Below are 19,923 nucleotides of genomic sequence, written 5' to 3' on the forward strand. Positions count from 1 at the left end.
GTAACTGAACACTCCTTGTGCTGTGGCGCTGACGCTTTTGCCGTCGCCAAGCGCGTAGCGAATGTATCATAGTCAGCTCACTGTGTTCCAATTTGGCGGCCTCCAGCCACTTTGGCGATTTGTAACTTATAATAGAAGAAGGAACAATAAAGTGTAGTATCTCATCGGTACGATTTCGGGCGTTTAATGACTGGTTTTGCCTGACTTTGGCAATATCATCGCTTTCACTGATGCCACAGGGAACTTAAAAGTCTGCCCATACCATGACTCAAGGTGCAGTATGCCATGACACGCCTTTACCACAACCCCAATATTTCAATGCGATGCCGATTTGGTGTCTATGGATCGAGACTAAATCGGCCATCCACGTGTGGTGGAGACCCAACAGGTCGCAAAATCTGGTCTTTATCATATAGTTATATATAAGTTACCCCTTCGATCGCAGCATTCTATCTCAAGGTTTGGTGTAGACGCCATCTGTTCGTACAAAAACACCATGACCCAACTAATGTACTTCCAAGTGAGCTGGGCCATCCTTAGCACCCTTGGGATCCATAATGTTCTCCTTGGCCCTATGATTGCTGTCATTCTTAATAAGGGTCTCCCGTTTGCCCTTGCCGTACCCATTGTTGTCTCCGCGGCGTGTGCGGCTGCTACCGGGCTGGCTTACTATAGGTTTTATACTGACCCTCCAGTTTCTAAAAAGGCCATTGCTTTCGTCTTTATGCATCTCTTTTGGTTGGTGAGTGCAGTATTTTCCGTGTAACTAAAAGGAGCCGGCCATACTCATCCTGCCTTTATTTCTCCGGTTCTGCCCTGATCTTCTAGGGTTAGGGTTAATCCACCATTCCCGTCTCCATCAGTTCACTCATCTATGGTACATTTGACTAACGTGATGGGCCATCTTCATCAGGTTCAAGAAGCTGGACTTCCCTTCTATGGCTATGCGATTCTGACCCATGCCCTGGTCGGCGGCGAGCGCCTAATCTTCCGAAGCCTCTTTCGGGCGCTAATATTCGTAACCTATTTCCCTCCATTTCACCGCCCTCGTGTTCAACACACGCTTCCAGACTGACCCCAACTCCCCGGTTTCGGCTGTCCTGGTCAAGATAGGCATCGGTTACTTCGTGTCCATCGCCATGGCCGAATGCCTCAGCGCCGTCTTCTTGTTGAGGAAGTTCCACATCGAACGTCAGTCGTCCCCGCTGAGCGGCGGCAAGCTATGCTACCACCTCATGCGCAGTACCGCGATGCGCGTTACCATTCTAGCATCCTTCGGCGTCTCGCGCGCTGTGACAACCTCGCTTACATCGTTGTCGCACGAGGCGAGCGACGGGCAGAAGAACCTAGCCAGTACGCTTGATATGCTTGTGTATTCAATGACGTGTTTTTTCCCCATTGTAATTTTGTGAGTATGTCCTCCAGTCAACAAATGACCAAATTGCTTACCAGGAGACGCCTCCCACAGCGTGGACACACTCGCCTCGCGCCTCGTCTTCGCCGATGAGTGCAGGTCGAGGAGCAGCAACCTCGTCGCCCACCTGTATTAACTCTCATACTACCCGGGGGACTGCTACATGGGCGCCCAGGCGCAAAATAACTGTTAGAATTAGCGACTTAGTAGGAAAACGTCTTCTATTTTCGACGTTATTATGAGAGCGTGTGGCGTTTTGAAGTTGTCACTTGTGTGTTTTCGCGGTAGAGGTCGCGGCATCGTTGGTATCTAGTGCCTGTTGCAATGGGAGCACTCCAGAAAGGAGAGCAGAGGTTTCTTTGAGAAGAGCATGCGCTGAAATTGAAAACTTGGTTAAATATTAGATTTGAAAGCACTTGAGGCCTGGATCTACAAAATTGACCGAAATTTGGTTTCCTTATTTGAGGTACATATTAGCTGGGCAAGAGAGTAGGGCTTTAACTTTATACTATCTATTATTCTCATTTACACTTTTGTCTTTATACGTAAGGGACTAGCCTAGCAGCTTCTGCGAGCTAGCGTTACTAATAGTAACTTTTCTTATAGGGAGAAAAGAGAAAGAGGGAAGAGGTTAACTCAGCTTTATAGAGGACCCTGATAGTGCCTAGCTAAGCTCTAGTAGAAACCTATAGCAGGTTCTTAGGTAGCTCTTCCAGCGCACTTGTCTCCTTCTCCCTTAAGATCCAGGCACTACGCTTAAATTCATAACAGTTTTAAAAGATCTAAAAGACAATTAATAATAAAAATATATAGCTAGCAAAAGATAACTAGAAGATTTAATTATTATAATAGTAAATTAATTATTAGAAACTAAGAAAAAAGCAAAAAGTTATATATAATTCTAATAGAAAATTTACTAATATTAAAAATGTTAAAAACGCCTAGTAGTATTCTTTAATATAGCTTATAGTACTCTCTATAATAAATAGACTTAATTTTAAGTTTCTATGTAATAAATAGAAATTAAATAGCTCGAAAACACTAAATATTACCATTTTCATCTACTCCAACCGTCAAATAAGGTTCTAATATAATGCATTTAGGTGCCACCGGTGGCCGGTTGATGGGTCCCAGGCGTTATTTGTACTACCCAAAGTGCAATAGCTCGCCAATGTTAGCAATTGCACACCCCTGGGTGTGGCGCGGTTTTCACAACGATCCAGTCAAGTCACTTCGGATGCAGAACTGGTCACATGCAGGGTGAAAGCGCTGCCAAGCTCTGTGACTGGAACATTCAACGCCACCAGACCCTATTGTATTTTGTATTGTATTAAATACAATACAACAATACATTTGCATTGTATTTCCGGCAATGCTCTGCCTATTGGAAGCCTTGTTGCCGCCTGTGACGCCAAGGTAAAAGCGCACGCAGCCTATTACGGAGACTTGCATTGTAGTGACATTTGATCTGCAAGAGCAAGGGGGCAATGCCCAAGCAGTGGAGGCCGATGGATGGGGGATGTTGGACTGACTGGGTCGCACCAGACATATAAATACATTGATACCCAGGTCATAATAGAGAAGCGCAAAGGAAGTGAATGCTAGCGTGTGTTGTCCCCCAAAAGAAGACCAAGTTTCATATACCTTTAAAAATGTTCCTTGAGACTTTGTTGAGCGGTATATCTGACTCTTCCAAACTGACACTTATTATTATTGCGACTTTACCACTCTTCTGGGTCGTTTCAGCCATCTATTCCTGTTGGTTCCATCCATATGCAGATATTCCGGGCCCTCTTGGTGCCAGAATATCCAGGCTCTGGCTGGCAAAACAGGTCCTTCAGGGCAATATTGACAATGTACAAAGAGCCCTTCATGATAAATATGGTAAGACGACAACAGTAAAATTTTCTTGTTACGATACTTCCCTCGCTTACTTTTGGTGTGCAGGTCCCATCGTCAGAATCGCCCCGAACGAGGTCTCTGTTTCGGATCCTGCCGCACTCAAGTTAATCTACGCGGTCAATGCAGGATTTACCAAGACAGATTTCTATGCCCCTTTCGCATCTCATATTTCTCCGAACGAAGACCTCTTTACACAAAGAGACGAGAAACACCATGCGCACCGGCGCCGTTTGGTGAATGCCCTCTATTCGCTGAGCAGTGTCCTCGAGTCAGAGCGCTTCATCGACGCATGCACGGCGACCTTTATGTCTCGCCTAGAAGAATTTGTTGATTCCGGTGAGACAGTAGACCTCGGCCTGTGGCTCCAAATGTACGCGTTTGATGTTGTTGGAGAGCTCTTTTACGGACGCCAATTCGGGTTCATGGAAACGAGGAGCGACTACGAGGGCTACATCGAGTCTCTTGATACTCTCATGCCAGCCGTCGCCGCTGCATCTGTTCTCCCGTCATATGTGCGGCCATTTCAAGTACTGGGCCACCTCTTCCCTCAGGTTCACAAGGCCCTAGTCTGCTACGATAATATTGTCATCGCAGCAAAGCAGACCGTGAACAATCGAATGCAGCTCATGCGAGAGGGTGGCGTGAAAAGGTGAGACCGTTCTTTTCGCAACAATTGACATAAGAGGTGATATCTTGAACTAATCTCACACCCTGCCGATAGGTCTGATCTTTTGGACAAACTCTTCCGCATAGCAGCTGAAAAAGAGGAGTTCACCACGGCGGATGTGACAACCGAGGCGTGGGTATCAATGTTTGCAGGATCTGACACGACGGCCATTGCGATGCGGTCCATCCTATATAATCTGATGAAAGCCCCCGAAGCATACGACAAGGTCATGGCAGAGATTGATGCGGCAGCAGCGGAGGGCAGACTCAGCGACCCCGTGAAATACTCCGAGGCCATTCAAATGCCTTATTTTATCGCCTGTTGCAAGGAGGGTTTTCGGATGCACCCCAGCGTGGGCATGTCTATGCCTCGACATGTGCCCCCGTCTGGCGTCACCATCTGCGGCCGCTTCTTCCCCGGGGGAAGCCGTGTTGGGATGAGCGCGACTGTCATTCACTTCGATCAAAATATATTTGGTCAAGATGCCAAAATCTTTAATCCAGACCGATGGTTCCGTACTGGTGCGGAGAATATGGACCGATTTATGATGCATTTTGGTGCTGGACCGCGCACCTGCATTGGGAAACATGTGCGATCAATATGAAACCATTCTACTTTAAGATATGGGTTGCTAACATGGTGCTAGATATCTCTAACAGAGATCTATAAGCTTATTCCGAATATGCTTCGACATTACCGGATCGAGCTTGTCGATCCGAAAAAAGAGCTAAAGACGCTCAACTTCTGGTTTAACAAGCAGGTCGGGCTAAATGTCAAGGTTACAAAAAGGTAAATGAATATTTTTCAACGGGATATTCGTATATTTAAATTGAGATAAGGTGGCGATATTGTTTTGGGAATTTGATTGGTGGGCAGACTTGTTAGTGCATTCAAATTGAATGAATTTAACTACATTGAAATCTATTCAAAGCAATCAAGCAACTCTAATTTGTAGCCTATTAAATCGGTTAACTAGGTGGATATATTTGCATAACTACTAGTTAGCAATAGCTTCCATGCCTTCGAGGGACGTTTCGATTATAACGTTGACGAGCGTTACATATGCTCTATTGGGTCTTTACCCAAGGCTGGAGTACGTTACAATAATTCGCTCTGAGCTCCAAAATACTCATCTAGAGAGCCTGTCAGGTCAAATTGATGATCTACTCATCATTGACGCTTTTCTCAAAGAGTTTTCGCGACTATCGCCATTTGACAGCACAGTCGTTCGTCGTCATGCTCTGAAACCAAGGACTTTAGCACAGGCCTCTCAATTGAGCCGGGAGACTGGATCTGCGTTCCTACCCGCAGGTTAATGAGAGATGCTGCTAGCTTTCCAAATCCCCTGAGGCTCGATATTTCACGATACTTAAGTGCAACCGGCTCCTCAGGAGGAGACCAAACACGGCAGCGACTGCTGTTAGACTCGAATAAAGACGGAGATGGAACGATGATATGGGGACTCAGCCGGATCTCATGTCCAGGCATGTTTTACGCCTCTATGGTCATTAAGTTGGTCGTTACTACGTTCTTGAATGAGTACGACTGTGAGCTGCCAAAAGATTGCGAAGCACGATCATCCAATTGTTCCCACAAGAAGCTTCACTCTTTACGTACGAGATATTTGATGCCAACATAAATTTTCTCAAGTTTAAGCCAACAATGGGAGTGACTATAAAGCTTTGATTGCTGATCCTTGCTCATGTTACTATGAAGCGAAATTAAGTTTGTAATTAAGGTTCAGGCCCCAACAGCCAGGTCACGGCTTGGGGAGGTTGGCAATGCCCCAGTCCATCATGCTCTTAATTGCCGCGTCTTGTTCTTCCACAGTCAAAGGCTCGTAACCCAAACGCTCTTTCGCCTTCTCAATAGACCAGTTGCACCCACGATCAAAATAGTCCATGTTCTGTCGCCGCATCTGCGGCTTCTTGTAGCCTAACGTAAATACTGCGTAAACCCATTCAGCGAGCGAGGCTATTGTCTGTGCTTTGCTTAGCGATACAATGTTCACCTCTTCTGGCTCGACTGATGCACCTGCTGCAGCGTAGCACCGCCGAAAAAAGTCCCAATAAGGAGTCGCATGTCCATCGCTGATAAAGAAGGCTTCGCCATCCACCTTTGAGGCCAAATCTAGACATGCATCAGCGCGGAGCAATGCCTTTGCTGCAGCAATGTGGGCTTCGGCAGCCTTGTGTACGTGGAGAACTTCGAAAACCTTGCTATTATCGCCGACCTGCGTTTTGTGCTCTCCTCGACGGATTGCGCCCAAAAGCTGGGGTAGCAGGTTTTTGTAATCATGGTCGCCATATAAGCCGGGAACACGAAGTGATATCGTACGAAGGTCTGGTCCGTTGGTAGCCAGTACCAAGGCATCGGCAATGCCCTTGGTCTTACCATACGGATAGGCGTTGTGGGATGCTGTGTAAAGTTGAGCCTGTTCTTCGGAGATTTGGTCTTGGTTCGGGAACATGCCAGAGTCCGATCCGGTGAAGATAAAGGCACGCGTGTTGACGCAATATACAGCATGTCGTAGGAGATGCTTGGTCCCCTCGACATTTACCCGGTGCTGCTCCCGAGGCGATGCAAGAGGATTGGGTGAAGTGGTGTGGATGACGACCTGCGGTTTAATTCTCTGGAACAGGGCTGCCACTTGGTCCTGGTTGGCGATATCGACTGCTTCGTAGACTACGCCATCTTCTTGGTCAGGATGGCTGCTCGGATTCCGACTAGCAGAGTAGATTTTGCACCCGGGTTCCGTCAAGAGCTTCCGCACGATATGGGATCCCAGGAAACCGCCGCCGCCGGTGACAAGCACAGTGTTGAGAAGGGCTGAGGAAGACATGATACCCGATGATGGGCTCACAAAGAGGGTTGGCTCAGTCGCCAATGAAACGAGTGTGGTGGATTGGATTCTGGGCGCATATGGTGCGTAGCATAAGATGGAGATGGGAAGGGATGGCCTTCATGCTTGCGCATTGCCGATTTTCAAGAGCCAACGTGTTCTTCTCATGTTGGCTCGTGCATGAGGGGAATCGAATCCTAATCAAACAGAGAAGAAATAAGTTGAGCATCCTTTTCATGTTGGTCGTGGAGGAGCTACAACGAGATCGAAATTGCTAATGAAGGGATTCAGAGCACAGAGAACAGATACTTGGCGCTCCGTGCACCGTCTAATGTAACATTTTGATATAAAGTTTACTCCGCACTGCCATAGCTCCAAACCTGAAAGTTTGGAGGAATCAAACGGTGCATGAGCCCAGGCCATAGTCGTGTCCATGTCGGCAACCAGGCTCGGGAGGGCTTGTGAGACGTGGGCGTGGGTGTATGAAGTAGAGATTGGACCGTGATGCCACGGTATGATGGCAACCCAGACATGGAGACCTTCCGTCCACGGATGGAGCCGAACTCTGCCCAAGCAATGTACCCAGCTCGCGCTCATCTCAAGTCTCGCTTCATTTCAATATCCACGCGGCTCATACGTCAAGTGGCAACGGCATATCCTGGTTCTCATTGCATATTCCGGTTTAATTACCTAGGCGATCTCTCATCTTCGGATCGAGCCTGGTATAAGAGGAATTAGATATGTTCTTCTGTGAGGCGTTATTCAACAGCAGCTTTTCACTTTAGATGCAATGTTTTCTGCATGTCCATAGGTACTCCCTTTACCATACTTGCGCTTGATCAATACTTGAATTCTCCATCACCCTCTTACACCTCTTTCTTGGGAGGTTCGAATTGCAAGAAATGGCGCCTTCTATGTGGCTGCTTGCTGCTTTGCTATGTTACTTCCTCCCGAGCCCAAGAGGCAGATCATCAGCCACCCTATAATGACATAGTTTGCAATGGAAGTATCTTGCCAACGCCAACCTACGGTTTGAAAGGTGCCATTTTTATAGTTTGTGGAGAGTCCATTATTCAGGGCTCTGTCTCCCAAGTCTCGAACGCTATCCTTGATTTCCGCAATTACCATGAGTGGAACACCTTTTTCACCAATGCAACCCTGCCCGATAACGTCTGCACCCCAGCTTGCTTGCGTGTACGCCCCTGGACTCAAGATTAGCTTCACCTCAACTGGCATCGTACCTGGAACAACCAGCGTTGGTAACGACGTCACTAGCTACATGCAGCGGCCTCACTTCTTCGCCTGGACTAACACGGAACATGAAGCGTAAACTATGCCATTCGGAGGTGGCAGAGTGAGATATACGCACTAGCAAACGCAATACGGGACAGGGGCAAATAATATTTTGCGTCTTAAGGGTAAAATCCAAAGCCAATTCCAAAAGTAAGCTGATGAGCTTAAGAAATTTATTGAAAGGGGTGTTTGATGGGGTTAACGGGTCTTGTAATATACAAAATTGCTACACTTCACAAAAGAGGTCGTTGCTATTTTCCTCTACCTGATATTAGCCAATTAGAGTTGTTTTTTGGATTCATCAACTATTGCAAGTTTAGCAGTTGTTCCAATACATCATATTGTGCAGAGTTAACTAAGCCACGAGTCATTGGGTTCTGTGTTGGTTCATCTGAGCTGAGAGCCAAGAATGAAGTTACATATTGATGTTCGTATTTATTTGATAGCCTACATTGCAAGAACATTAGAATAGGGCCAAGATTAAGAGTATAGAAATATGAGTATCGCGTTCGGCGACGTTCATCCACCCCCTTTCGCAATTAGGTCGCCATCGATGCCATAAACAGGCAGTCACCACTCATGCTTCTAAAACACACTTTCTGGTAAAGTGGACAGCGCTTCGGAACGAATTCGCCACATATCTCCTCAAAAACTCCAAAGCCGAAAGACAAGCATGCTCAGCACTACGACTGTCTTCAAGGAGGCACCATGTAAAGCGGCTGCCTCTGACAGAGGCACCTGGGTAGGTATAGCGCTGATGGTTGCATTCAAGTCTCCTGTGGGATTCGAGATAGCCGAAGTATTTTGTTGTGTGATCGCTGCTGGTGCTGGAGTAGTTGAGATTGCACCGGAGGTTGTCAACAATGAACTTGGATCACTTGATGTTGTTCTGCCCATCGTAGAGGTTGATGGCGGACCGGTAAGAAGAGTCGAAACTTGGTATATGGAGGCGCATTGAGAAAGATTGTATTGCTAAGAACTCAGTCTCATTGTAAACGCTTATTCCTGAAGAGCCCACTTACAGTTTCGCAGCACCAAATTTTGCTGGAGGCATCTCGTGCACAGTAATAACCGGCATCGCATGCCCCTGTATGGGAATGATATCAGTAGAGTATTTGAATCAAGAATCGGGAATCCAGAGTCACCTACGGCCGTCTCCGTTGTCGCAGCAAGTCTGCCCTCGGGTTGGACTATAGCAGAACAGTGCCAGAGATGTGCTGGCATTGCAAGCTACGAACTCATTTCCGCATGCGCTGTCACAAGTTGTACCAACCCCGCAGGATGAATGCTGAGGATTATATCCTGATTGTCTTCCCACGAGATGCACATGAGCAACACTTGGATTGGACCATCTGAAGACCTTCTGGGCCTGAGATGTTGGTTGTGCCATATTGCAAAGAGTTGAATTTAACAAGGTCGAGCCTCACACACTGTTCTCAGAAGAACGATATGGATATGAGAAAAGAGAACTGGGGGGAAGCTTCGGAAGTAACTCATTGTGAGAGGCACAAACCTCTAGAGGATGGGGACATGTCGGTCATGCTGTCAGGCTGTCAGCGCCTCTTCCCCCTTCCCCCCATGGAGGCTTTGAGTTATGTGAAACATAATTGTGTAGACCCTCTGCGCAACAAAGTGAGATAGAGAGAGATGCTCAAAAGTTCTTGGTTGTGGCTACATGATCTCAATATTTGGCGCTCATCAGCTGTCGTGTCCTTGAATCACAGTCTCGACGATCTTGTCGTGTCTTTCAGCTCAATTTCCCCCAACGCACGCCTCACATCCGCCCGAGAACAGCTTCAGTTAATGTGATGAGAAAAGATTACGGTAGTAATCTGCAATGCAGCCCTATGTGTCAATAATATGGGAACACGACTGCTCGCGGTGGCTTATGAAATCTCAGCCTTGTTTGTGGAAGGGATATTCGGTATCAGGCCACTTACAGTTGCTGTCATTGTGAAGAGTCTGAGGACGTGTTCAACAGGCCCTGGGACATAAAATAGCCAGATCATAATTTCTGATAAGGCTGGGTCTGCCTAGATACTACAGTTTCTTGGTACTAGGGTGGTGTTTCGTCCGTCTTGAACAATTGTTTTCTGTCCAAAAATACTGCTGCTTAATATACCAGGAAAGTTTACAAAGTTCACATCATACCCGGTAGTCCAATTTGTCTCTCATTCGACCAGAAGTCATGGGGAACTCTCAATCGTCTTCAGCCACGCAATTCGCTCCTGTGGGAGTGCCGGCACTACCGTCCGTCAAACCCTGCTACCTGTCCGGTGACCCGGACCTGTATGGGATTGGTATACGGTTTGGCTTCTATTTCCAGTACGCTGCGGCCGTTATTGTCATCTTCGGGAAATTCGATAAACGTTTTGTCGGTTGGCTGGCGGGATTTGTCCTCCTCGCCACCGCAACGTTCGTCAGTCTCTGTATCAACTCCACAGCAGATACTCTTGTCATCATGGACTGGTCCATTGTGGGTAACCTTATCTTTATAATGCCGTTTTTTTTTTTTTGCGCTCCCTGTATTTATAGGAGCTATAGCCGATCATGAGGCGAGAGAGCGAAAATGGTTGAATGAGAGCTACGTCCAGGAACTCATACCAAGACGCGACGCAGTTATCAGCAGGTATCAGGAGGCGTTTGTCCACGCCATAGGCAATATAATCTACGCAGTACAGCTCATCATGAGCGATACAAGGGCTCGACAACAAAGCGTCAAACACCTGGTAGAGCGATTCGTAAAGGCAGCTCAACTTTACGACTCAGCCGTCACGGAACCTTCTGATCATCCCGCAGAAGGAGCGAGCCATATCCCAAGTGATGGCGGCGGTCAGCTGAGGCTCCTCGAGCCACAGATAGACACACTGGCTAGACATATACCGGAAGAACTTGAAGATCTCCGGCGGAGAGTCAACGAAATGGGGTTAGAAACGCATCACCTCGAGGCTCTGGCACGGGTGTTTCCCGACACACAGCACACAACAACCGCAACGGAAGCACTTGCAGCGGTTGCCAGAGAAGAGCAGGAGACGAACCAGCTCATTAAATTTGCGGCTGTTACAACCATATATATAAACAAGCTTGGACTTGTCGATAGGGCATCCGCAGGCGTCATCTTGATCACATATGCGGGGTTCTGTTCCCTCGCACCTTGGCTATTCTTCATCGGCGTCGATCGTGGGGCTAGGCAAGGCTGTGACGTCAAACTCCTTTTCTTTTTCGCTCCTATAAGTGTGTACAACCATGCTTTTGCCATCTGCCTCAAGGTCATAGGCGTCATCGCCGTGATCCTTTGTCTGATTGCCTTCGTTTGCGGTGTCATATTCCTCGTCCTTGCGGTGGTCCAATTATTCGATGACATGGCCGAGGAGGCAGCCAAAGAAAAAGGAATACAAGCAATGCAAGCCACTCAGCGTGCTTCTGATGGCCGAACTACTCAACCAGAATGCAACACGATGGCGGTGCTTGCCCCGCGACATGGGGGACACCATCTTCAGGTCCTGCTCTACGGAGCATTGTATATGCAGGAGGTACACAAGTAGTATGACCGCTATACCGAGCCGACCAAGACGCTAAGTAAAGAGGAAGTGCTCAAAAACATAGGAATCAGGTATAACGAGTTGGGATGTTCGCTGATCTTGATTCTCATCTACACTATCGTCGTAGTGGAGATGACAATTCAGGTAAATCACCTCACATTGCCACCTCTGTTCAACTCTACTGGTCAGCTGATTGCACTGTTCGTCGGTGGATTCATGCTCTTCGTGACTCTGTACAAAGAGTTGCTCTCCGCCTTGTACAGGTTTATTTCCTGGTACAATGGCGGGCACTGGATTCCTGAGCTTAGACGAGTGAGAAAATTGGGGAATTGGTTTCATAGGTTCCTACGTAGTATGCGTCTAACCCAGCCCGCCGTTGGGATCAGTGATGTCGAGCGGACGACAGGAGGACAGGCTCAAATTCTTGGCAATAGGATTGAGGAGATTGGTGAAGGACCTTTGCCTCTACCGGCACCTAATCCCGTCTAAAGTGTGTTCCGTACAAATACCTACTTAGTACTTCATTTTCTACAGCTACCTTAATTCCTGAATGTACCCTTGCCTACGAACTACATCAACGAAAAGAAAATAGTGATTTGCCAACGGATGGGATGCTACTGGGATATATTGAGACTGATGAGCCGCATGCAATGATTTCAGCTCGCCTTCTCTTTTTGACTGCAGCAGCCGATACTGCAGCTTTGCAGGAGTCTCATCCCGCCCAGTGGCTCTCTCAATATTTGGCTCGGTTGTTTGAGACAAGAATGTGAGGAGTTAACTCCGCTTTCAGGGGTTCATTTGTTTAGGTATGTGCTGGCCGAGTAGCATGTAATGTAAGGGCGCCTCCTCCTACCAGGTATTGGCTCAACAACCCATTCGGCACCATAGAAGCTGTCTGCCGTCATCTGGGCATCGATCCATCAGTGTTCATTAGCTGCGGCGCAAGATCGCACTGCCAAGGCATCTAGCCACGACCTGCATGGCCCCCAAGGACGCCTAGCGCCATCATGCCGGCAGTTCCAACCTTGCTCAATGACAACTGCAATGGGAGGTCTTATGGTTTCTCATTGGACAGTGCGTGCAAATATGTGTGATGATAGTCACGTAGCACAACTTTTCTTCCGTGGTTGGCATCACCACTCAGTGAAGCCACAAGCCGCCCGGGCGAGTTGCTCTCGCGGGTGTGACTGTGATAGCAGGATTTGCGGGCATGACGAATGTGGTATGTAACAACAAGGGAATTAAGCCAAAGAAGCTGTGTGAAACAATCGATCGAAATTCGTCCCCGAAAAACAGGCACAAAGAAAGCTATGCAGTCTTTTCATCCATACGTACCAGTGTCAGCTCGTATGAGACGAACCGGTAGTTAAAGTGAGACAAATTTAATATTTGACGGTGAGACATGATATTGTGACGGATACTACGGAGCACTCCGTATGTAACTGAACCATAACTCCTAGAGCGACGTTACATACACAATGAGCGGCTGAGAAGCCGTTGGTGCAAAGGCGTCCTGCCAGAAAGATGCCCCAGCCACCCGATATGTGCTGGCAAAGGGCAATTCACCAGGAGCATTGCTGGCTTCCGGTCTCTAATGTGAGGCTTTAACAAAAGAAAAGTCATTTCAGCTGAAATCTGTCAATGTTTAGTAAAAGGATAAGACTGCAGTGGAGATGAGGATGAGGCGTATGCGTAGCTTTCAAGCAAGATACACTGTAGCTCCAATGAATTTTGTTCCCGAGGTGATTACGGCCATATGGAAAGAGTCTCTTGCGGCCTGTTCTCGATGGTAGTTGTGAGTCCTAAAAGCGTCTGGGGTACTAACTTTTCCACATGACTACAACCAGCACAAGTGGGTTTGCGAGAGACACCATTACTCTGGGTTTGGAAATGAATTTTCAACTAATGCCTTTAAAACAGAGACTTTAAACACTATCGTTCAAATCTAGAATAAAATTTCTGCCCAAGGGCATGATCGACTCTCTGTGAGGCAATATTTGGGTCTTGGACCCTGGGGTGAACAATTCTGTCTTCCATTTTCATAAAGTGCCGAAACGTTGTTTTATCATCATGATTTTGTATGGAATTAGGCATAATAGAACATTTTATGTACAAGAAATGTAATCATATTTCAGCTGTTTGCACAACCATTACTTACACAATCTGTCAAGATGTAGTTTTGCCGTCGATACGTGTGAAATCAGAAGCTTTGGGAGCGACGCTGCCATGGCACCCTGTTGAGGCCACCAACCCACGGTAAAAGTGGCATTCACAGAATCGGTGGATGCTAACTTGGGCGCCTGTGCAGGTAAATCTAGCCAGTCAGGGCCGTAGGTGGTGCAAGCATAGATGCGGTGGAGGGTATTGGGATCATCGACTGGATCGTGCAGAGAAAAGTCATAGAACATGTTTTCCTTGCAGGAAAGTAGCTGATCCAAGTTGTGGTAGACGGACCAGTTGCCGCTCATGGGCCCAGAGTCGACGCAACGATATGGGCAGGCATCTCTGCCGTTATAAGAAGGGCTGACTGCCAGTTTACCAGACATATATGCGGCCGCCACCCGGGTTATGGCCAAGAGACTAATGCTTCGGAGGACCATTCCCATGGCCCCAATGGGCAGAAGCATGGTAGTCGAGTGACTGCAGACAGTTAATGAAAGTGGATGTTAGTGAGGAGAAGGGTTATTGCTTTTCTTTCTTTGTTTCTTTTCGGTATTGTGGAACAAAAGATAGATTAAGAGAGAAAGGTGCGAAGAAGGAGAAATTATCTTTCCAGGAGTTCTCACGATATTAACGATATTGGAAGTGAGAAGTCTCGCTAACTTGCTAGGACAAGCCTACTTATATAGGTCCATTTGATACAAGACAAGCGGCACAACAACTTGCATGGGCAAGTCGGCAAGGTTGAGAGCCAACACATAGTTTCGTTCTCAGCAGAGTGGAGTATACTTTCCCATAACAGACAGATGTACTAGGTTCATGGAAACTACAATCTTGATTCGCATCTGTTAAGCGGAAACGGACAGGAGCAGCCTCGTCAAAGCGGCCCAGCGCCACAGTGATTTCTGACATCATACCAGGGTCCTACAACACACCAATCCAACAACAGCAGCCGCGCGCCCACGCAAGATCGTACCCCGAACATCAACCTCCTTCGTTTGCTATCCTTTCTTTCTTCTATTTCCTTCTTCATGTTGCGCAAGTGAAGCCAAACTCAACATGTCTATCCATTGTCGGTTTCTCCATTTTCTCGCCTGGTCATTTCTCTTTCAAAGCATCGGCCTGGCCCAAGTCTCGCTGAGTGGCATTGTGGAGATCGACTTAATCTTCCCAAAAATGACAGCATCTACGAACCTACGGACATGATGCCCTTCGTCTGGGCCATTCAGAACGCCCATCTGGCCGCGACGCTAGACGCTTCCATCTTTACCGAAATGTTCAACTTTGACCGGAAGATTGGTGACGATCAAAAGCTAGCGCTCATTCCAGCCAACTTAACTGGCAAGGACGTTTACTATGCCTACACTTACTCGAGTATTTTCAACACGGAGGACTCCTTTTGGATTAACTGGGACCTAAGGGCACATAATTGCAGCAAAGTTATATACTACGAGAACGACGACGCGGCATTCGGTGGCCAAATTGTTTCCTCCTTCACAACGAAAAAAGGGTCACAGAAGGCCGACTTCGCCGCAGCCCAACATGCAAACTGCTCAAACACAAGAAGCGCCCGATTCAATATCACAGGCACTCAGCCGAAATCTCACGGCGAGGACTCCCAAGGCAGGGAGATCGATCCACAGTACCAGTGCGCTCTCCTTTCACCGGATACTCCCTTTCCCAAAAGGAGCAACCCCTGTGCCATCAAGATGGAGTCGGCCGTGGCCACGAGCATCTCATCGTCGCTGGGGGCGGCCTACACCAAGACGAAATGTGGGAACCCGTTCGTTAGCCCGACATTTAGTTGTCCAGCAGAAAAAAGCGGGACGACTGGGCGGCAGGGCGAGCAATTTCCGACCAAGCCTGCCGTCTTGCTAGCTACAGCTGTTAGATGGGTGGCTGGTGTTATCGCGTGGTGATGGACTGTTGGTTGCTGTATAATACAGCCATATTATAACCTATAGCTGTAGAGTTAGGTAGCGAAAGACGGGCCGTGATGCTCTAAATTGAACCTCTTTTCTTGAGTCATGTATGGTGTTTTGTTCGGGGCACACGGTGTTCTTATTATTGAGCCCTTCCTGATGCAGTGCTGGCACGAATATTGGGATAGGTTGAAGTAAAAGAATTAATAATAAACCACAGAGAAGTAGAAATCATGCAAGGACAAGCCACCCGACTAGAGGTACTAGAGATGCGTCAACACATTGATGCACTTGCTTTGTTAAATGCAGGTACAGCATCAGCAGTGGCAGCTTCATTGAAAACCTGACAGGCCGGAAAGAGACCGCGTTGTCCCAAAGAGGGCATGTCCGTGCCGTCTTTCTTGAACAGTTTGCTTGCATTTCATTCATCACACGTGAAAGGATTTCATGCATCTAGTCGCACCCGTTGCCTCTGAGGAAGGCAGCAACCGAGTCCAGAACGGTCCAGCAAAGCATACGCGAGATATGTCATTCGGGACGTGTTTTCTATTGGCCGTCATTGGTGCTGAAATGGAGGCTTATCAGGACAACCAACACCAAAGCCAACCACATATTCTACAACAGGGTTAAAATCACATTAGACATACAGAATAGAACTTTATTCTATTTTCCCCTGTCATACAGCCTCGGTCTCTTTAAGCATCTAAATCTCCAAGTATATAGTACTTCGAGGTACATCGGCTGATATCTTGGCGATAATACATACCGTCCGCTTTGCTGCATTATCTTTGGTGGTGATTTAAGAGTTTTACGGTGTGGCTTACAACAACTGTTGGGTACATATGGACAGAAATAAAATATGTTGTTGACATGTCTTTATGTATTACAGGCTTCCTCTTTAAAGAGCTCGTGTATCTGCAGCGCGTTGTTATAACCCTGCCACCTCTGTCGTAACTAGTCTTGTCGTTGCAAACAAAATCGCACAGAGCAGATATCTTTCCTTTCCCAATCCAACCGCCGGCCATGATTTTCAAGACACTCATTTCCTCGGCTGCCTGGCTTCCCCTCGTGTTGGCGTATTCGCCAGGATCCTCACCCAATCTACCCTACGACCCCAACACATCCAAGTATTGTACATTCTGGTTTAACAATAATAATACACATGCCATGTCTTGTAAAGACGTTCCCGCAAGTCAGGGCTGTACGATGCAAGACTTTCTGCGATGGGTACGTTGGCAGTCCCATCTGTGCAAATAGACAGACATTGAAGCTTATGATATTTGCCAACAGAATCCATCCATCACACCGGACTGCGGAAAACTTCTTGTTGGCCACTCATACTGTGTTGAGGCATATGGCGAACCTACCAACACGATAACTACGTCAACCACGTCGACCAAAATAACTCCCATCACTACCATCCCAGCCACCACCACCTCGAACCCTGGAAACGGTAAAGTAGTTCCGACCTTTTTCTTCTCAGTATAAGTTCGAACAACAATATAAATACTAATACCTGTTCCTGCAGGCATTACCACCCCCACCCCTACTTAACCTGGCATGGTGGACAATTGTAATAAGTTCTACTTTGTGAATACTGGCGAAACATGTCAAGGCATTGCCGACAAGAATGGCCTTAGCATCCAAGATTTTGCCAGCTGGAACGGTGGCAACAGCGCAAAGTGTGGCGTTTGGGCCAATGTCTACGCATGCGTCAACATCATCGGACGCTAGCCTTCCACTACCAAGCCGGATAATGGTATCCAGACGCTGTTACCCGTATAGCCAGGCATGGTAGATACTTGCAATGCCTTCTACTATGTGCAGAAAAACCAAGTCTGTGACAATCTTGCTAGGCTGAATGGGATTTCTACCAAAGACCTTGCCAGCTGGAACACTAAGGTGGGCAGTTCCTGCTCTGGCTTGTGGGCAGACACGTATGCATGCGTCGGCGTTATTGACGCGTATGACTTTCAGAGGGGCAACATGGCTGGCTGGAATGTTGTTAATGGCACCTTTTCTGCCGAATCAAAGGTCATGGTTGCTCAGAATGTGAACATTGGGAAGGCGTATGTCAGTGCCGAGATGAACGACTTTGTCATGGCAGCTGACATGACCTTGTCCACTAACAACGGTAATGCTGGATTGATATTCCGTGCCTCTAGCATTGGAGATGGCCCGGACTCCTATCGCGGCTACTACGTTGGCCTCAGTGCTAGTGATGGCGGATACGTAGTCCTCGGCCGGGCTGACAACAATTGGAGTAAGCTTGGAAGAGCCTCAGTTAGCATCCAGCCCGGAAAATCATACCGCATGTATGTCGAGGCTATGGACGACAACATCGTTATTAGCCTCGATAGCCGTGCAAATACGAAAATCACCGTAAAGGATGGAAGCTTCCAATCAGGAAGTTGTGGAGTACGTGTGTATCACACAGGCGCATCATACAGGAACATTCGCATCTTCTCCGCGGTTTATGACCCTTTCAACGTCAATATGGTAGGTTAGAGCATTGCCGACGGCGGTTTTAACGCTCGCACCAGAGTCTTACAGGCAAGCAACGTGGAAAGCGGCAAGGCCACCCTCAATACCATTTTTGGTGATTTCACCATGGATGTTGACGTCCAAATCAACGGCGCTACTGGCGGCAATGCCGGCGTTATCTTCCGCGCCAGCAACCTGCAGGTCAGCGTGAATAACTACCAGGGCTATTACGTTGGTATTCTACCAGGATTATTGATGCTTAGAAAAGCAGATTTTGGCTGGACGTTGCTACAGAGCGCTGCGGCTGATATATCTGCCGATAATATGCATCATATCCGCATCCTCGCTTTTAAAGACTCGCTAGTCGTGTGGGTGGACGACATGACCACGCTAAAGATTGTAGTCGTCGATAATAGCTTTACCTCTGGCTTGGTTGGCGCCAGAGTGTGGAAGACAGGTGCTACTTTCGACAACTTCGAGATTATTCATGGTCCTATGCCCTAGATATGGAAACGCATAGTGCTTCATACTTGCCTATATGAATAGTAAGTATACTTCGGCAAAGAAGTGTACTACCTACTTTATGCCAAAAAAATATACTTCGTAGTATAGTAGTACGATAGTACAATAATATTCATATAGTAGGATCTGCTCGTGTGATTCTTAGTTCCTTCGAAAGGTGGATGCGTGTGCTGCATGCCTTATCTTTTAAGATGTTTGGAGGTACCTAACACCTTGGGTTGGTCTTATAATGTATTGTAATCCGAGGAAGGAAGACTGTGATAAATAAAGAGGAGATTGGTTGTCCTGTGGAGATATTAAAGAACGTACTGCCCTATAGAGATTTAGGATGGTGAGGCTAAAGCTTAGGATTAGGCGATAATCTGTTATTTAGGATGCACGATGTGTACTGAGGGGTTGTAATCTTGCAAGAAGCTATATGTAGATAATCTATAGAACTTGTTATTTTGTCTGAAGAAAACTACTTGCTGTTTCTATGACTTCTATAGGGTGGAATAGTGTTAAATAGCTTGCTAGCAAGATTAACTAGATCCTAATAAATAGATTCTAATGCAAGACGTTGGCAGCTATAGCGGTAATATAGCAGTAGCGCTAGAATGGGTTGTCTAGAACATCTAAAGTGATGCTAAGGGGAATGTTTGCTAATTAAATTAACTTATGAAATAAGCATTAGGCTGGTGCTAATGTAGGTGTAGCTGAGGAAATTGTTAAATTACTTGGCTTGGGCTGAGAGCTTAACTTTACTTTCCCGCCTAAACGTTAAAGTCGCGACGGTCTTATAGCTGCTGGCCACGCTACTAGTTACCAGGTGTCTGTAGGTATTATAATTATCCTAGTATTCTAGTGTATTAAGGTTGCTTACTTAGGGTCTACAGCCAAGCAATCGCTAGGACAAATGCCCTTTCTCTATAACTAGGATTAAGTTAAGGCAGCAATAATATTAATATAAGTTGTTTGCTCTAAGCTTTAAATTAGCTTTATAAGTAAGCAATAAATAAACTATTCCGGCATAAAAAGCCGTACTCCGGTTGACCTATATCTATAAAACTGCATAAATGCAAAGCAAGAAACATTAGTAAAGGGCCAGGCTAGGTTTGTCCAAATAGAACACATTTAATTGTTTGCTGCTTTAAGATTAACCATAGGCACAATAGGTTAATAAGATTCTAGCAATA

General features: G+C 46.9%; 6 protein-coding genes across 6 annotated transcripts; 4 read left to right on the forward strand and 2 right to left on the reverse strand.

The window, feature by feature from the left end:
- Positions 1-3,066: 3,066 nt before the first annotated feature.
- Positions 3,067-4,776, forward strand: VFPPC_06565 (cytochrome P450 oxidoreductase; the record flags this gene model as incomplete). Its single annotated transcript, XM_018285577.1, has 4 exons — positions 3,067-3,298; positions 3,362-3,965; positions 4,038-4,572; positions 4,630-4,776. The coding sequence occupies 4 exons, from the start codon at positions 3,067-3,069 to the stop codon at positions 4,774-4,776; spliced, it is 1,518 nt and encodes a 505-aa protein (XP_018138301.1).
- Positions 4,777-5,742: 966 nt separating this feature from the next.
- Positions 5,743-6,825, reverse strand: VFPPC_06563 (C-3 sterol dehydrogenase/C-4 decarboxylase; the record flags this gene model as incomplete). Its single annotated transcript, XM_018285576.1, has 1 exon — positions 5,743-6,825. One exon carries the CDS (start codon positions 6,823-6,825, stop codon positions 5,743-5,745), a length of 1,083 nt encoding a protein of 360 aa, XP_018138300.1.
- A 1,966-nt stretch (positions 6,826-8,791) lies between these two features.
- On the forward strand, positions 8,792-12,149 carry VFPPC_06561 (hypothetical protein; the record flags this gene model as incomplete). Its single annotated transcript, XM_022428521.1, has 5 exons — positions 8,792-9,037; positions 10,277-10,598; positions 10,663-11,651; positions 11,725-11,731; positions 11,788-12,149. 5 exons carry the CDS (start codon positions 8,792-8,794, stop codon positions 12,147-12,149), a joined length of 1,926 nt encoding a protein of 641 aa, XP_022284079.1.
- Positions 12,150-13,810: 1,661 nt separating this feature from the next.
- VFPPC_18207 (hypothetical protein) lies at positions 13,811-14,287 on the reverse strand (the record flags this gene model as incomplete). Its single annotated transcript, XM_022429856.1, has 1 exon — positions 13,811-14,287. The coding sequence occupies one exon, from the start codon at positions 14,285-14,287 to the stop codon at positions 13,811-13,813; it is 477 nt and encodes a 158-aa protein (XP_022285133.1).
- Positions 14,288-15,025: 738 nt separating this feature from the next.
- VFPPC_14071 (hypothetical protein) lies at positions 15,026-15,739 on the forward strand (the record flags this gene model as incomplete). Its single annotated transcript, XM_018291842.1, has 1 exon — positions 15,026-15,739. The coding sequence occupies one exon, from the start codon at positions 15,026-15,028 to the stop codon at positions 15,737-15,739; it is 714 nt and encodes a 237-aa protein (XP_018138297.1).
- A 1,794-nt stretch (positions 15,740-17,533) lies between these two features.
- On the forward strand, positions 17,534-18,730 carry VFPPC_14070 (hypothetical protein; the record flags this gene model as incomplete). Its single annotated transcript, XM_018291841.1, has 2 exons — positions 17,534-18,241; positions 18,296-18,730. 2 exons carry the CDS (start codon positions 17,534-17,536, stop codon positions 18,728-18,730), a joined length of 1,143 nt encoding a protein of 380 aa, XP_018138296.1.
- Between the last annotated feature and the right edge of the window lie 1,193 nt (positions 18,731-19,923).

The sequence above is a fragment of the Pochonia chlamydosporia genome (assembly GCF_001653235.2).
Source record: "Pochonia chlamydosporia 170 chromosome Unknown PCv3seq00008, whole genome shotgun sequence".
In the NCBI taxonomy this organism is placed as follows: Eukaryota; Fungi; Ascomycota; class Sordariomycetes; order Hypocreales; family Clavicipitaceae; genus Pochonia; species Pochonia chlamydosporia.